Source organism: Anneissia japonica, unplaced genomic scaffold (genome assembly GCF_011630105.1).
Source record: "Anneissia japonica isolate Jap-2015-1 unplaced genomic scaffold, ASM1163010v1 scaffold581_len1011336_cov187, whole genome shotgun sequence".
Lineage (NCBI taxonomy): Eukaryota > Metazoa > Echinodermata > Crinoidea > Comatulida > Comatulidae > Anneissia > Anneissia japonica.
The window spans coordinates 435,620-455,178 of NW_022723686.1; the positions used below are offsets into that span (position 1 = coordinate 435,620).

Genomic DNA, 19,559 nt, shown 5'->3' on the forward strand with positions numbered 1-19,559 from the left:
GAAATCCACCCTGACAAGGCTAGGCTAGCCTTAGCCTAGGCCTAAGACTAAGGCCCTTTTTCACTAGATCCCCTGATTTACCTAATTTTATGTTGTGACTATTCATTCCTCATTTATTGCATGTGTATAAATATGCCTTCATAAAACATTTAATTACTCACTTGTTTTAATGATTAATTCATTATAAACGAACAATGCTCGATCGCGGATGCGATGAAAATTGCAACCCCCAACAAAAAAGTTACCAGCAGTTTGTTAAACAATCCGGTGATCTGATTGGTCAATATTAGGGTAGTAGGTTTGTGAGCATGCGCAGATGTTTGTTACACTCTATTAGTTCGTAGTAGACTGGCCGCGTAGTCAAAACGAAAAAAATGCCTATTGTAAGTGGGAAGACAGTTGTGTTAAGCGCCCATCTAGTTGCGATTGAAGTTGGCTCAGGTTTGCCTCTATAGACTCAGACGATTGCGTGCTATTTAGTAAGCCTCCTGAGGCCGGAATTGTGTCGTTGTTGCTGTCACCCTGGATGGGTCCGCGCTAACTTATGTTATTCACCGCTTCAGTAAGGCTTGTTATCATGTTCTGCATTTCATCCAGTCGAGAGTTAACATCGCCTGCTGCACCGGTGACATTGGTCGCATGGTTAGCTGTACCCGTAGGACTGGGGTTGTTTCATTTAGAAATGAAAATAATTACTGGAGTGCGCTCTATTTAAGGATTTGCACATAGTGACGTTCAGAGCAGACCTTAATTGCAAAGTTTAATTGAGATAGATTCAATTTCGATTATTGTTTTGTTGATTTGAGAGACCAGAATGCAAGTAATTATATGATGTTAATGTTAATAATATAGAGAATAATATTATGGATGATTGGAATAGGCCCTAGATAATTTGGAATTTGGAATTTGTGTGAGGGCCTAGCGTAAATAAAGAGATGCGCAGACAATACGCCGGTATGCAGGATATAGGCCTGAGCGTATAAAAGGCAGTATATTAATTGACGTGATAATTGTCGTCGAAGATTTATTCTTTTTGTTACTGTTTGAAAAGTTGGAGTTAATATCTAAGTACTGTTGAAATGTTAGATTTGATATGAATGACGCAAGATAAAAAATGTATGAATGGTTGTCATTATTATCTGAAATGTTTAGATTTGTATTGTAGTGAATACTGAGTTGCGATCTATCGCGGGTGTAAAATAGCTAACATTTCTTTCCTATATGAGAATTGCCAATAAAGGAAAATTAAGCAGCCTGATTGGCTATTCTACGTCACGTGATTCATCAAACTCAGTCGAGCATAGAACAAGTACGATAGTGCGATAAACAGCCCGTCTCATTGCTTCGTAATTGTACCTGAGACAATTATTATACACATATTATAGTTGTCTCAGATTGTATCAAAAAGATCCAGAGTGCGAACGAGCACGACTTGTCTCGTCTGTCCATGGCATGTCTGTTTAGCTCGCTTTGCCTTTAGAGGAATAGTGAATGTTGTATTATTAGCCATTCTTTAACTTGTGTCTACGCGCGTTTTTATGGCTTCAGTGAGCGGCGTTGAGGATCACAGCATCGGTATGAAAAAGATTTATTGGCAAAGTACTGTACTTAAATAGGACATGTGATAGTGAAATGCCAAGATTCCGTATAGGCCTTAATGTGTATCATTGTGAATACTGGTACTTCTCAATCTCTAAACATAACTAGGGTGTGTGGGGAAACAACAGATTTGAAACGATGATGTTGATACTTACATTCAACTAACCCTGTACAACAAAGCTTAAATATTCCATACTTCCTGATACAATAATCAAACCTCTTTGTTTGATAATAACATGCCTAATTTAGTAGGCCTAATCAGGGAAGAGTTATATTACAACTGTTCCCTTGGCCTAATTAATGTCCTCTAGATTTCGAGCTTCTCTTTATTGAAGAATGGCTCAACTTCGCACTACCCGGTGTTACAACGTGTTACATGCCTGAATGAATTTGAGGGGTCATGTGACATAAAACAGCCAATCAGGCTGCTTAATTCTTCTTCATTGGCAATTCTCGTATAGAAAAAAAAATATCGCCGTGTTGCAGGTACGGTACTCGCATGAATAAGCGCTCGGGCGCTTAAAATATATATATATTTTTTTTGCAATTATTTTGCGCTTATTCAAACGGGGCGCTTATGAAAACAGAGTGGAAAATAAGGGGGCGCTTATGGAAATAAATGAAAATCGAAGGGTTCTTATGGGAAATTATTAAATATTATTAAATTCAAGAGGCACTTTTTGGGAAAAAAAAGATTATATACGGACATTACGAATGGTGGTTAGGCGGAAAAGATAATCGTCCAGAGAACATGGCTCATGCGTGAATAATTACACAACAGCAACAATAGCAGATGCAATTAGTGGTGGCGGTGGGTAGTGGTTAGCTTGTTGGCCATCGGCCGATTGAGATTAGCAGGTTGGCAGGATCATTGTATTTTTTATTTGAAAACTCAGATAAGGATGTGCTAAAGGTGCAAATTGTCGAAAAAGAAAAAGAGGAGTAGGACTAGGCATAGACAAATATGTAAAAGAGTAAAGTTGGAAATATACTGAGGGAATTTTCACGTTAGGATTGGCGGTTATTCTAGAGAGGCGCTTATTCAAACGGGGCGCTTATTCGCGCGAGTACGGTACTTGTTACTAGGCCGTCACGCTTGACTGAACATGTCAATTAATTATAGTTTTTCCCGATTGATGTGAGTTAATTTTGCCTTTCTTATTATTTGTTGCAGTTTTCGAATGTCGTTTGAAATAAATAGCGTTATTATTATAAACCAACAGAGAGTGAGCTTGAGTATTTTAGTATAGACGAAAGAGGGGTCAATGTGCATACTGGCAGATTCGGTGATGGTGATGTGGCCTTGATCCTGAACAAAATTGGTTTTCTGTTTTTTGCTGGTTTTTTGCTTTTCTTGCTATTTCTCTTAACCTGTATGTACAAGGCCGTATGTAGGTTATTTATCGTATGATATGAAATAGGTATGCGAGAAGACCTCAACATGTAGCAAACCGTTATATGGTCCCAGGCAGTGTTTGCGTATATATCTTCTTTATTATTATTTTTATTATTTTAATTATTTTTATTTTTTTACTTAATTTTTTTAAAGTTTTATTTTTATTATTATTCATTTATTTATTTTTATTTATTTTTTTTTTTTTAATAATGTACAACACAATGGAAGTTGTAAAAACTCGTGAGTAGCATTCTTGTATGTAAACAAGGCGAATATACAAAAACTATTTAGGAGAATCTTATCAGAAACCTAGAAAATGCCAGTAAATGTCTTGTCGATAATAACATGTCTCTTCACACTGGAAAAACTGAACCATTTCTTTTTTAATCAACATACAGATAAAAGAAACTTTAGGCATGCATATCATGTTTAATGATTATAAGATATTTCTTTCGAAAAGTGTAAAATACTTAGTACTTTGTCTAAATAATAATAAGCTAACCAGTGAATTCATTGTCGAGAGTATTCTCGAAAAGTAAATTCTCGCATAACATTCCTTTGCATGTTAAAGTACGAAAGCAACAGAGATTATGCTCTGCAATAGTAATGAGCCTATTCGTTGGTAGCATGATACACTGGTCTCTCCCAAGGCTTCATAAAAAAGCAATTCGATTTGTTCTGCGACAAAGTCCCATGTATCACATAAGACCAGAGGCTTTTAAAACATTTGGTTACCTTAATATTGAAACTAGACCCTAGTAATTGTCAGTGAATCGTGTATTTAAAATATATTATTATATGTGTCCTGATTACCTGAATAAAATGTTTGTTAAATTGTCCGCAATGGACTCGTACTCAACCAGAGGCATCTTATTCATTTATTCATTTATTCACCCACTCATTCAATCACTAATTCATTCATCCATTTATTTATTTATGCATTCATTCATTCATTTAATCATTCTTTCATTCACTCACCCACTCACTCAATCACTTATTCATTCATTCCTCCATTCATTTATTCATGCATTAATTCATTTATTTACTCGCTCACTCACTCACTTACTGACTCATTAAATAATTAATTCATTCATTCATGTTTTCATTCATTCATTTATTCATTCATTTTCGTTTATTCATTTGATTTTATTCATTCATTCATTCATTCGTTTTCGTTTATTCATTTGATTTTATTCATTCATTCATTCATTCATTTTCAATCATTCATTTTTATTCATTTATTTATTCATATTATTAATTATGATCATAAAACAAATGTGTATTTTTTGATTAGAACTAAAAATAATATTTTTTTTGGAACAGTGGCGGATTTAAAAGGGGCCCAGCTGGCCTGGTCCCCACCTAAAGTTTTCAACAAAAAAAAATGGAGAAAAAAGGGACCAGACCAGAGGCTTTTAAAACATTTGGTTACCTTAATATTGAAACTAGACCCTAGTAATTGTCAGTGAATCGTGTATTTAAAATATATTATTATATGTGTCCTGATTACCTGAATGAAATGTTTGTTAAATTGTCCGCAATGGACTCGTACTCAACCAGAGGCATCTAACATAATTATCATGTTCGTGTTACAAAAGTGAGAATAACCAGACTTTCTCTACATTATTAAGCATAGGGAATATTTTTTAAAAGCTCTTAAGGCATACTTAATGAACATTGTTTGTGCTGGATTGCAATAACATTAATTTCAAATATGTTTAGACTCAATTTTTAACCATGTACTTTTAAATTGTTTAAACTCAGATTTGTTTTATCTTTATATACCACTTTTTACACTTTGTTGTCATTTTATATTTGTATCGCAGTTTTTGTCAATATGTGTTTTCCGTTTATTGTTTAAGTGTTAAAGGGACCACTCAGGATGTAAATCCCCTTATTGGGATTTAGAGGGTTATTCTGATACTACGTGATTTTAAAATTAGACTGTTCTTATTATTCACTAGTTTATTTATATTACTGTTTATACATTTTATGTCATTATTATTGTTATTATCATGTTTTTTCTCTCTTTGTAAGGGCCTTATTTAAAAGCATTTGCTTCAGTAAATGCCCTTTCCACAATTATAAATGGCATATTTATTTTGTTACAGGGATAATGTACAGTACTGAGAATTGTTAAATTGTAAATTTATTTGTTGTATATGCACTGTAAAATGACTCTGTTTAGGCCATCTGTTAGTTTTTATTAGTTTAGCTATAACAGTCATAATCTGTTGTTGTTTATGTTTTTGTAAGCGCATTTAAATAAGGCAAACATTCCAGTTAAGCCAAGAAGGTAAGCTGTTCAGGGGCCCGCTTTAGAAAAAAATAAAACACATGACATTTTAATTCAATACATAACGCAAAAAGCAAAAAGTATAAATAAAATGCAAACACTTAATCTATTCAAAACAGTCAATTAAGTAACTATATCATTATATATGCCTAATAATTAAAAACATGACCAATGTATTAAATATAATAAACTTAAAGGCCCTACATACTAGAAGGTGTGCTCGCTTCTCTCACTTACTCTCTAGTATGTTGAACGTCGCGATCAGTTTCGATAAAAGAGAAAAATTAATATTCATGCCAAGAAGGCTGGCCTAATTACAGACAGACATACACAAAAATATTACGGAAATGTATTATTAGGCCTAGACCCATACGTGTATATATACAACGGACGTGTATATAGTTCCATTCAATATAGTTTATTACTGAGAAATGGCGCAATTATAATGTGTTTGTATATATTTTTTTAAAGAATTAGTAACAATATTATTAAATTTGCTATAACACACCTAAATGGATGCTTGTCAATTTGATTAGTAAATTTAGTATCTCCTGACATTTGGTATTTGAAAAATTCGCTAAATGGAAAAGTTCATTTTCAACCTAAGTATGTTTTTTTTTCATTAATTGAAAATTTAATTTTTCTAAACAGTATAATGACCCAATTAGTCTGCATACTATCGATTCTGGGACTTCTCTACAGTTTAGCAATTTCAGGTAGGTAATGCATATTGATTTACTGTTTTAGAAATTTCTAGCAAAAATGGTTTTAAGATGTATTATCACAAAACGGCACTATCGTCTGATGGGTCATTCTTTATTTCTTGAAAGCGACATGAAAGCATGATATAATAATGAATATATATACTGTATATATATACTGGGTTAAACCCAGTGTTACATGTTTTATTTGTCTATATATGGTCATTGTTTTGCTTTTTAGAAAAATGCGACAAACCCCTCGGTTTGGAGTCTGGAAATGTACGTCCTGATGACATACATGCGTCCAGTGAACTGGACAAGTGGCACGGACCGGATCGAGGCAGGCTTAACCTTAGGCCAGATTTGAACGCTGGTGGCTCGTGGACAGCTAAAACAAATGACCAGAGCCAGTGGATACAGGTTAACATGAGGCGTGTTCTTAATGTATCTGGTATCATAACACAAGGAAGGAGTGGACACTACAGCCAATGGGTAACATCATTCATTGTACTTTACAGCATGGATGCGCAAATTTGGGAAAATGTAACAGACATTGTAGGCGACACAATGGTAAAACTTATTTTTAATTGTAGCTTGAATAGAAATGTACGTAGGTCTACATACATTTTATAATAGTCTCTTCAATAACAGTGTTAACCCTAATATGTTAATACTTATAAGAATTAATTAGGCATATATTGATATTAACATAGTCACAATAAAATGATAATATATAATTTGATATCGCGATAGCGATGCACACGTGATGGTAATGACAATGACAATTAGGGCCTACAATGAAATTGTATCTTCCGAAATAAAATGAAATTAATAATGATGGTGATGGCAATGCTAAATAGTAATAATATTAGAGGTGGTGGTGGTGGTGGTGGTGGTAATAGTGTTGGTGATAGCGATGGTTGTGATGATGGGGTGGTGATACTGATTATGGTAGTGTTTGTTAGTGATAGGTGCTGCATGCATTAATGATGGTAAAATGATGATAATGGCGGTGGTGTTGATTGTAACTGAACAGGAAAACCAACCCAACTGTGGCTGCAGTGTTATTAGCGGAAGTGATGATAGGAGCTCTTTCCACGCAGAAAAATCCTGCGGAATTCAGTGCAATTTTTGTTTGTCAATAATTGTGTAATAGTATATAATAAATGATGTATTAGTTGTAGTACATGTGGATATTGATGTGTGGTATGTGTGTGTATGTTGCTTATGTGAAGGGAAGAACTTTCTATATTATGTTTTATGCACATGGAATGTTATTGATGAATTTCCTGTTAGACTTTTGCAGGAAATGATGATCAAGACACTGAAGTAACAAACATGTTCTCTTCTCCTGTGATGGCGTTGTATATTCGCTTAACACCAACGTCTTGGCATGAACATATCAGTTTAAGATTTGAAGTTCTTATCTGCAAAGGTAATTGTGGCAATGCAATATCGTTCTGATAATAAAGAAATAACAATATACCTTTATAACTATGTTGTTTAGCATGCACGTCGTGTATATTCTGCGTTCATCCCATGCGTTGGTTGAAAACTATCAATACTGCTTGCAGAGCATGACCAGATTGGAATTAAAATATACTTGTTTCAAAACTTGCATCACGCGAGTACCGGTAATCTTGCATGATGGGTAGAAAAATGAGATTTTAGAAACAATGAAAAACAATAAAAGTATTTTTACTACAAAAGCCATATCAGACATTAATTTTATATAGTATATTATTTTTGTTTCATAAAAATTAAAACGTACGTTTCAATGAAACTTGGCTTCTTTATACTTGTGCTGTATCATGCCTATAGGCTTAAAATTTTAATAAGCGCAGACGACTAAATTTAGTATTTTAATAGAATAAGATGTTTATATCATTCTCTTTGAATAAACTGTAAGTTGTAGAAAAATTTCGGAAGAATACAATTTACTTGAGGTGATACAAAACAAAAAATATACAGATTGACAACCCATTCGTTGATCTTTTTTGATATACCATTCGTGCCCTATTCTAATCTCATCCAATATATTTTAAAAGATCTTTACAATGGATTTTTGGTTATAGCGTAACGAAAGAGTACAGCATATCATAGTATTTGGCTTTACTTACTAATGTACAAAAGAAAATTAGGTACATATACACACACACACACACACACTCACACTCACACACACACACACACGCACACATTATGATCTTAATAACACCGACTTTTCTTGTCGCCTCCTGTTCCTCGAAATATGATCACGAGGACTGATTTTAAAATTGAGTACTTCGAAAGTCAAAACAGTTAAAAGACAACTTAGTAAATTAACTTTTGATTTCAGTTACGCGATTTGGAATGTAAGGAACTGTGTTCTCACTTTTAATTAATCACTATTATTTTTTTTACTCTTCCTATGTAATTATTCATTTAAAAAAATACCTATAAAGATTGTAATTGTTCGTTTGTAAAATTTATGTTTTCCCTGCATGTTCTTGGTGTATTTTCTTCTGAGACGTGTACTGGGTTGAATGTTTACATACTATTGTTCTAATTTTGCGAGTAAAGAGTGTGAAAGTAGTAATTGTATAGACCACTTGTTGTCGTGATTTGTAAATGTAATTAAACAATTATCAAAGTAAATAGGCCTACACTAGTTACAAATTACTTTTAGTTCGAACTAATTTAATTGACCTTGACTGAATAAATAATGTTTTTTTTTTTTAAATATTCTACAGAAACAGAAAACAAAAAAGCTATTAACGGTAAGTTAAAATCTACATTAGTATATTCTTGAATGACTTAAATATATATTTAAAAAATTAAATCATAGAATAATCTGAAAAAAAACCCTAATTAGATAACGTAGGTAGCTTACGAAATTCCTAGATTGTATGCATGGAAGAGATCTGGAACATTACAACCCAGAGAGTTGCAATGACTTAGTTATATTATCAACAGAAATGCCATTTTACGCCGTGGAGTAAAAGCATAGCATCCCCAGGGTGTGATCATTCTTTCAGAATTGATGAGTAGGAGTTTGAAACCAATCAGACTTACCAAAATTTATTTATTGTAATTGAGAAACATTGAGTATGCAACTTATCAGTTAGCATTTGCACACACAAACCAAAAAGAATTATAAGCCCCGTCACTTAATTACCATCTAAATTACCATAAATTTCAGGATCAGTGGCAATTTAATTATGCAAGTAAGCAATTAGCAATTAGCATATATTTACACACGCACCAAAAACAACAGGCTCCGTAACTTAATTACCATCTTTACAATTTTAGCTAAATTTAAAATATTTTGATTTGAATTATGGTAGTATTTAGCGTAAATTTCATTGTCAACCGTTCAGTGTAGACGTGTTGTTCACAGCACTCTACCCCATTGTCTTATCACAAAATCAAGTCAAGTCAAAACTCCCGCGAAGGCAGTCCCTGGGCCTAGACATTTGTTGAAATGCTAGCAGTTTTTGATCAGTTACCCGTACTCTATGGAATCCAACTTCTAGATTTACAGTCTACACTCGATTAAAATCAAGACTACTGCTTCTAGTTGTTCTGATTGCTTTTATATTTGTATCAAGGAAGGATTACATCTTTGCCGCCATTTTCTTATACTGTATGTACCTGTGGCCGAGCTACCTACCTACCTTTATTATAAAGAGCATGCTTACTGTGTGAGTGAGTCTCAGAAAGACACAATCATTGTACATTTACCAAGGAGTTAATGACATTGTGCTTCTGAAACGTTATTTTAACTGAATTTTAATCTTTATGTCGTGTTTTTTTTAGTGCTTTATGAACATTTTGGAGTTGCGCCATTGTTTGGCGGCCATTTTGTCTTTGTCTGTTTTCTGCGGTAATCTTGACCTGAACTTTTCGACAACTAAATATTCCGGAAGCGAATTATTCTGATTTAACTCATTCGTTTTCTTGTATTATGGATTGTAACATTTGATGCAATTTTATTTGCCGTTGTATGTCTTCTGAGCCTTTGACTTACCGACTCTGACACTGAAATTTCGATTTTAACATTATTTTTTGATGCCCTGTCACTTAAGCGTTGCTTGTGGATTTCCTGATTATTTTTTGACGTTGATGCTCCTCTGATAACGCATCATTATTGCTCTCCTGTTCATAGTTTCAATTCTCGCAGATGCTGAATCTATTATTAATATTGAAAGTAGACCACTTATTTTTATAGCAGAATATACAAACCTATTCGTCACCATCGATGCAGTGCACCTCGTCCGTGTTTCTCAGATTCTGTTGCAACTTTTACTTTACTTACTAGCGGTGACATTGAACTTAACCCAGGACCTGAAGCTGCAATTTTGAACTCCAGTAAATTTCAAAGCCTGAATGTTTATTGCCAGAATATGGGAAGCCTGAAAAACAAATTTATAACATACAATTCTACCGTTGTCATCTTCTAAATAACGAATATAACGTTGTCTGTTTTACTGAAACCTGGTCAAATAACAGCGTTCTTGATGCTGAAGTTTCCGTGCAGGACTTTACGCAATATAGAAGAGACAGAAATAATGGTCTTAGAGGAGGAGGAGTGCTCATGCTAGTAATTTCCAACCTTTTGTCCCAACGTCTTTATCACCTAGAAAAGGATAACTTAGAGTCCATCTTCATTGAGATTACCATTTCTGGAATAAAAAAAGATCATTCTTGTGTTGGGTTATATTTCTCCTAAATCCAAACTTGCAGTTTTTGAAGAACTAAATCAATCATTAGATGATGTATATCTTAATAACCCAGGCTGTGAACTTATTCTTTTAGGTGATTTTAATCTACCAGGTATAAAATTGTCAAAATATACAACTTCAACTACCAGCAATACTATTGAACAATATTTCGTGAATTCAATTATTATTAATTTTCATCTTTTTAAATGCAATATGTTTCCCTCTAACCGTGATAACATCCTTGATCTTGCCGTATGTAGTCAAGATATATCTAACTTAGTTGCTTGTGGTAATGATATTTTAAATCTGATCATAGGCCTTATTCAATTAATTTAAGTTTCACTGTCGTCCTAGGTTTTTTTTTTATTAACAACATCAACAACATGACTCTATATAACTACACGAAAATAGACAAAGATCTTTTAATTGACACACTTTTAATGTCCCATGGGATATTCTAAAACTCTGTGAAAACGTTAATGATGCTGTTTGATGATTTTAATTCTTAGGTCTTAGCAGTTATCAAAGATGTTGTGCCAGTAGTGAAACCTAGACGGGGAGTACCACCATTTTTTGATGTTGAATTACGTAATCTTCGTAAAAAGGAAAGGTTGTTCACGTTAAACAGGAAACACCCTAATACATCCAATAATGATAATTTTTTAGACACTAGAGCTGAATTCAAGAGACTCTCTCGTAGTAAATACTACAGTTATGTTACCAAATTATCAAACGATATGACAACTAATTCTAAACGTTTATGGGGCTGGATTAAATCCTCATATAAATGCAAAATTAAACATATAAAAAATTGAAGCATGATGATACTACTGCCTCTTTTCATGAGGAGAAAGCTAATTTAATAAATACTTCAGTCCTGTATTTAATAATAGCGTTCCAATGTCTATTTATACTTTAAATATTGATAGTTTACGTATCGAAACCTATGTTTAACAAACGTATTGGTAACAAATCTTTTCCGTGCGAGGCGTCACTCATCTGGAATAACCTTACAGTGCGCATTCGATCTTTACCATCTTTGGCTGTCTTTAGGTCTAACCTAAAGACTCACCTCTTAACTAATTATCCCATTTTTATTCTTATTTTATTTATTGTTGCATTATTTATTTATGATTCCAAACTTTGCCACTGCTTCTTTTGATTTGTTTTCTTGTTTTGTGCATGGGTTAGGCAATGATCACGGCTGCTCGTGGGTTGTGAGGTGTATAACATGTGGGGTGCAGCGCTTCGTATCTGCAAAAACAATGTTCTGATTGGATTGGATTGGACTGGAAACACTTTTACGTGAAATAGATGTCAAAAAAGTCATCTGGTAGTGATGACATAAGTAATATTATTCTTAAACGTGGTGCTCCTGCCATCTCTCAACCTCTGTGTATGATTTAACTGGTAACTTAGTGAACGTACGTTCCCTAGAGCATGGAAAATGGCCAATGTAAACTTACCGTACTCGCGCAAATAAGCGCCCGGGCGCTTAAAATATTTGTTGCACTTTCTGAGGGGCACTTATTAAAACGAGGCGCTTATTTAAACTGGGCGCTTATGAAAACAGAGTGGAAATTGAGTGGGCGCTTATGGAAATAGATGAAAATCGAATGGTTCTTAAGGGAAATTATTAAATTCAAGAGGCACGTTTTTAAAGGCATTACGAATTGTGGTTAGGCGGAAAAGATAATCGTCCGGAGAACATGGCTCATGACAAGAATGCGTGAATATAACAGTAAAATAGCAGATGCAATTACTAGTGGTGGGTAGTGGTTCCTGTTGGCCATCGGCCGATTGAGATTAGCAGGATGGCAGGATCATTGTACTTTTTATTTGAAAAATCAGATGAGAATGTGCTAAAGGTGCAAATTGTCGGAAAAGAAAAAGAGGAGTAGGACTAGGCATAGACAAATATGTAAAAAGAGAAAAGTTGGAAATATACTGTCTCTCCAGGGATCGGAGCTCTCATCTGTCCAAGAGAAATATCCTCATTTTGATATTGACCTAAGAGGAATGTGTTTCCACTCTACAGTTCAATTATGCCAACAACACAGTCCTAGGATTGATAGGATTATTGATTTGCTAAAAAGAAAAACATATTCAAATTAGAAGGGGGCGCTTATTCAAACGAAGCGCTTAAGGGGAATTTTCACGTTAGGGAGGGGCGCTTATTCAAACGGGGCGCTTATTCGCGAGAGTACGGTAGTCAATAAAGGTGGTAAAAGAAATGAGGTCTGTAACTACAGGCCTGTTTCTATTGTTCCTAATATTGCTAAGATATATGAACGTATAATTATTCATAATGTGTTATATGACCATGTTGCTCCTGTACTTTCAATTACTCAGCATGGATTTATTCCTAAGCGTTCAAGCACTTCTAATTTAGCTAACTTTTTAATTTTTGCATATAATGCTCTAAATAACAACTCTCAGTGTGATGTAATACATACTGACTTTTCAAAAGCATTTGACCGAGTTAATCACGATCTGCTCATTTACAAGATCTCTAAATTCGGCGTTACTGGTAACTTATTAAAACTAATTCGCTATCTTATACATAGAGAACAGAGAGTTATTATTGATGGCGCTACGTCTGAATGGACATCGGTACAATCTGGTGTTCCTCAAGGCACTATTTTAGGCCATTTATGTTTTAATCTTTTCATTAATGACTTACCTCATAATTTTACTTCGCAATGTCTATTATATGCTGATAACCTAAAATTGTTCCGATTGGTTGGTGGATTGACGATGCCAAATCTATTCATAACGATTTAGATATATTGTACTTATAGTGGAACACTTGGGAAATGCCCCTTAACTTAAACAAATGCAAGATTTTAACTATCACACTTAAACCACGTAAACATTTTTATCCTTATAATGTTAACGGCCACGTCTTGGAGGTCGTACATTTTTACCGTGACCTTGGTATTACTATTGATTCTAAGTTGACTTTTAACGAGCATACAAAACAGGTTTGCTGCAAAAGTAATAGAATCCTAGGCCTAATTAAGCGTAACCTTTGGAATATTAAGAATCAAAAAGCATTAACTAATCTGTATTATTCGCTTGTTAGACCTTATGCTCACCTGCTCACCCAGACGTCTGTAGGCCAGTTGGTCTGTCAGTTGAAAGCCTCTTCACTAGTGCCCTCCACTCATATTTATCCTGAGTCAAAGCCTTGATCTCTGCAAAGCTTTTCCCCTTTTATTTGGTGATATCTTTGATCTGATCTTCCCATCGTTTCCTAGGTCGGCCTTTTGATCTTTTTGTTTTTGGTTTCCAATTATACATTCTTTTGGGATCCCTGAAGTCTGGCATTTTCAGAACATGACCATACCACCTGAGTTGACCTCTCTCAATGATGGTCAGAGCAGCCTCCAAAGATAGTATTTTCTGATTTTTTCATTTCTGCTTGTCTCTCCTGGTCACTCCATAGATCAATCTTAAGAATCTCATTTCTGTGGCTTGGATCTTGCTTTTAAGTTTCTGTGTCAAGGTCGAGGTTTCACTTCCATACAGTAAAACTGATCTTAGTATAACTGTGTAAATGCATGCCCTCACTAGGTTTAGTATCTTATTTTCTTTTAGAAGTGGGTATAGTGCATTTAAATTCTTTGTGAACTTAGTGTTTCTGTTGTTTACTTCCTCTTCCATGAGATTGGTGAAAGAAAGCTTACTGCCTAGGTAGCTGAAGTTTGCTGTTTGTTTAAGAATATGTCCATTTACAGTGATGTGACCTTCTTCTGGTTGTCTTCCCGCTCTCTTCATGTATTCTGTTTTGCTGTAAGTTTCAGGCTCGCCTTGTTAAATTCAGTGTCCCATTGGTTCATAATGTTTTGAAGTCGTGTGATACTTTCCCTTGTCTGTGCTATGTCGTCAGCATACCTAAATCGCTCAGCCTTGTAATCTTCTCTTTCAACGTTTAACATAACATGATAACATGATTGAGATAGAGGATGAATAAGGGAGGTGATAAGACACTTCCTTGTCGTACTCCTGTGTTGACGGTAAAGTACTCTGTGCCTCCTAATACAGTAATGTATATGCTTTGATTGTATTGAGTAGAGGAGTTCTAAATCTTTCCTCAATTACTTTCCACATTTTATCCATTGGGACCCTGTTGAATGCCTTTTTCAGATCTAAGAAACAGATGTGTTGATTAGTATTATATTCCCAGCTTTTCTCCAAGAATAATTTCAAGACTGCAATATGATCTACAGTTCCTCTTCCGGGTCTGAAGCCGCACTGACTCTCAGATAGCATACTTTCTGCATGAGATCTTATATCCTTTCTAAAATTCTCTCGTAGAGCTTGCCAACACGACTTGCATTCTTGTGGGTCCCATTTGTTCTTGAAAATAGGGCATATTACTGACTGGTTCCACTCTTGTAGTAAAGTTGTAGTTTTCAATGCGTGATTGAGTTGTTTCAGTATGATGCTCTTCATTTGGTCCCCTCCTGCCTTGATACTTTCAATGGGAATCATACAGGCCCTGGGGCTTTGTTGTTTTTGGTCAATTTCAAGGCCGTCTCGAGTTCTTCCATAGTTAGGTCTTCCGTTGGTCGAGTAGATTGAGTATCATTGGTCTGCATTGTTATGTCCACATTTAGCAGATCCTTAAAATACTCAATCCATCGGGCTGTTATGTCGTTTTGTTCCGTTAGAGTTTCCCCAGAAGTCGACATAATATAAACTTATTTAAAAAAAAGAAATTTTCTCTTAAAATACAAAAAGTTTATTGGGACAGAAGAAATTCCGTCTTGACAGAAGGGCATTCTGTCGACAATTTTGGCTTCATAAGAGGATCTTAGTAAATAAGAGAAGTCTTAGTATTTTAAGTCTCACGACGTCATTTCATGACGTCTAGAAGTAACATTCTTAAATTGTCACGACCCTGCGACTACCATGAATGAGATGAGATGGGACGGTACATCATCGAATTAGAACCACTACTAAAAGACCTATAAAGATACATGCCTTATTCCGTATAATAATAATAATAATAATAATAATAATAATAATAATAATAATAATAATAATAATGACGATGATGATAATAACAAGGATGATGATGATTATATTAATGGTGGTGATGGTGATATTAATAATTTTTATCCTGTTCGTTAAATTGATAGAGTCTTGTACAACAAACGCACTAGGGATGGAATCTCGCAGAATTCCAAGTATTAATATCCAAGCATCAAGTGAGCTGAGGGATAACTTTGGCGCCCGACGTGCTAGACTCAACTCTGTAAGCGATAGTGACGGACACGGTGGGTGGATAGCGGCAAAAAACAATATGAACCAATGGATTCAAGTTGACTTAGGCGCATCGAAATACGTGACTGGTGTAATTACTCAGGGATATGAAAACGGATGGGTTACCAGGTTTGAAATACAGTATGGCGATGATAGAAATATTAAAGAATGGAAGACGGTTCGACTCGGCACAGGTTCTCCGGTTGTAAATATCAATGAAAATCATTATTTATAATCAATCCAACGTAATAATATCATAACTGGTCCAATACATAATCTGTATGTTAGGATCAATGCATGTTTTGAGATTGTTAATAACTAATACATAATACTGTCTTCATTTAATAGGTATTTGAGGGTAATTTGGATGGGGACACAGCTGTGACGAATATTTTTCCCGAGTTGATAATTACCAGATTTTTGCGTATTCATCCTGTTGAATGGCACTATTGTATTTTATTAAGGTTCGAGATTCTCGGGTGCCCAGGTAAGATTATTTTGTATACACCTGAATATATTCCCAGTGGCGTTATGCATGAAATTATCGTATCATACATACACCAACAAAACAAATAAGTGGTAGAAAACAATGGAACAACCAAAACCAAAGAATATGCTAGTCAACATGCGTTCCTTAAAGTCTTGTCTACCACGAACGGTTGTGCTCGATATGGGCTAATGTAAGTCACCCCTTCATTCAGATATTGCCAACTGTTACATTGAACGTAGCTAGACTGAGGCCACCACGGGTCTCTACAGAACGCCATCGTCTCTCCTCCCTCCCCAGAGGAATTAGAGACTTCAATAGTAAACATCAGATGTAGATGGTTTTTAGTGGGGGTGGCCAGTAATTGGGTGATTAAAAACAAGTTAATACAAATATATCATAACTATTATTATTATTATTATTATTATTATTAGTAAATAGTCTTATGCTTTTTCACATTGTTGTATCCAGACATGAAATTTCATTGTATCCTTGTAACCTTGAAGGTCCAGAAACCATCGTTAGGCCCACCACTTTTGCCAAACCATTAAATTAAACCATTAAATTTGTATTAAAAAAAGTGTTTTTCAAATAGCCACTAAGGACCTCTGAACTTGAATATTATTTCTGACGATTCCCAAGTAGGAGCTTTAATAGGGCTACACCATCTTTTATAACTTCAAAGTACAAAATAATCTTTATGTTTTAACTAACCCTAATTATTATTTATATTCACCTTTGACCTGTTTTATCTCACACCCGTACCAAACAAATATTGTGTGTAGTCCATTAAAAATTGTAGAACTATAAAGGAAAAAATGTATTGAAATACGATTCCAAAATGCGACAAACCATGTGACCTTTGACATCTTAGTAAAACATTTTCCCACCAAACAATTATTAACACAAATTTTTATCTAATTTTTGAAAAACTGTAAATGTATAGAAGAAAACATGCATTTAAATTGTAACTACAAAATGCGACAGACTTTATTACAAACGGCTCAGTTTATTACAAAATACGACAGAGATTGATTACAAAATACGACAGCACTGTTGTTACAAAATACGACAAGCTTATTACAAAATACAACAATTATTACAAAATACAACGTAACAGCCGTTAGTTAAAAACTGTGCATGAAAGTTATCCAATCCTGGGATCAAGATTACTATAGTAGATCCTCTATATTGTAACATTTCTTGGTGGACCATCACAAAACATTCTGTAAAGTTTTATTTTGATCTGTTGGTCAGTTTTTGAGATATTTAGGTCTGGGACGTTAGCACTTAATATGACCCCAATTTTACACCTAAATCTATATCGTCACCAAAGTATAACTATGTCTTCCTTGTAAATTGGTTAAACTTTCCAAAAAGTTTCATTTAGATCAGTTGTAAGTTTTTTTTTGTATATCTGGTCTAGAATGTTTCCCTTGAATGGTCTTCAAATCTACACCCTACTTTGGATCGTCACCAAAATTTAATCATTTCTTTATTACACTATGACAAACTATTATACAATATTTTATTTAGATCCATTGATAAGATATCAGAGATATTTATGTTCGGGACGTCAGAAATTAAAATGACCTCACATTTACACCCTAAATTAAATCGTTGCCAACACACAATAATTTCTTCCTTGTTGAACTTTCCCCGAAAATTTCATTCGTATCATTTGATTCGTTTTTGAAATATCTGGTCTGGGACATTTTCTATTTAATAGTTATCATTTCCACACCATACTCCGGATTTCTTTGTCTGGACCTTGAAACACAATTATAGAAAGTTTCATTGTGACCCATTAGTAGTTTTTCAGAGATATTTATGTCTGGGACGTCTGAAATTAAAATTACCATCACATAAACTCTAAATTGTATTGACATCACCACATAAACATTTCTTGTAACTTGGTTGAATTTCCCCGAAACTGGTTTAGAGTGTTTGCCCTTAAATCACTTTAATTGGTCCTCACATTCACACCCTACTCTAAATTGATACTAAATATTAGGAGGCACATCCTTGATATGGTCTGTTCTTCGACTAAGTATGGAAAAAATCGCAGCATGGAATGTGTTCAAAGTGCAAGGTGGTAGATCCCAGTAAAAACAGATAGGAAAAACGATATTTAAGAAAAAAAAAGTCAGAATAAGAACAGTATCTTTTCCAGCTACTGCTAGCAAAAGCCAAATATAAACAAAAATATAAAATATAATCAAAGATTAAAATAAAAAAGAAATATTTGATATATTAATTGCTGTTTTTCAGTCTAAGAATTGTGTATGGAGTATATATGTAAAAATTCATAAATCACTCTGAGTGAATGTAAATAATCAAGATGATGTTAATATATTTATCCCTAGTTTATACTGGTACACATTAATCAAATTTGCAAAGTATTTATTTATTATTATTATTATTATTATTAATGTTATTTTTATTGTTATTATTATCATTATTTTTATTATTTGTTATTATTTTGTTATTATTGTTATTATTATTATTGTTGTTGTTATGTTGTTATTGTTATTGTTGTTGTGTGCTACTGTCACCGCCGCCGCCGCTGCCGTTGTTGATGTATTTATATGTTTTAATCTCTATAGGCAGACTAAATCCGCAGACAAACTGCTCAGATGTGTTTGAAATGACTTCAGAGAAAGTATCGTTGACGGCGTCTAGCAATTATCTGGTGGGACGATATTGGTTTCCAGATTATGACCGCGAACACCCCTGGATACAGGCAGATTTTGGCGTGATTAAAAAAATTACTGGTGTTACTACACGTGGATCAGTAACCTCGTTTACAATTCTTTATAGCATGGATGGAAACAATATGGAAACGGTCATTGGAGAAGGCAATCACGTAATGGTAGGTTTATTCGATGCGCATAGACCTTATATCCGTTGTTTGAAGAATTGTCGGGATTGGATTTTTATTCTGCGACATAAAAACGGTCCCTGTGGTCTAATAGTATTATACTGGCCTTTTCTGCGAAACATTGGTTCCACACCTGTCAGAAGAGTTTATTAATTACTTGTAAGAATCTAGATCGTTGACGGAGTATGCCCAAAACGATACGTACATCATTGTTCCTGTCTCTTA

General features: G+C 34.3%; 1 protein-coding gene across 1 annotated transcript in view; it reads left to right on the forward strand.

Moving 5' to 3' along the window:
• Positions 1–19,559, forward strand: part of LOC117112346 (lactadherin-like) — an 80,777-nt gene that overhangs the window by 25,036 nt on the left and 36,182 nt on the right. Inside the window, exons 2-8 of the mRNA XM_033255422.1 lie at positions 5,943–6,007; positions 6,234–6,562; positions 7,289–7,427; positions 8,725–8,751; positions 15,843–16,171; positions 16,315–16,453; positions 19,060–19,325. Coding sequence (XP_033111313.1) covers positions 5,947–6,007; positions 6,234–6,562; positions 7,289–7,427; positions 8,725–8,751; positions 15,843–16,171; positions 16,315–16,453; positions 19,060–19,325 — 1,290 coding nt within the window. The 5' untranslated portion in view covers positions 5,943–5,946. The remainder of the gene's footprint in view (positions 1–5,942; positions 6,008–6,233; positions 6,563–7,288; positions 7,428–8,724; positions 8,752–15,842; positions 16,172–16,314; positions 16,454–19,059; positions 19,326–19,559) is intronic.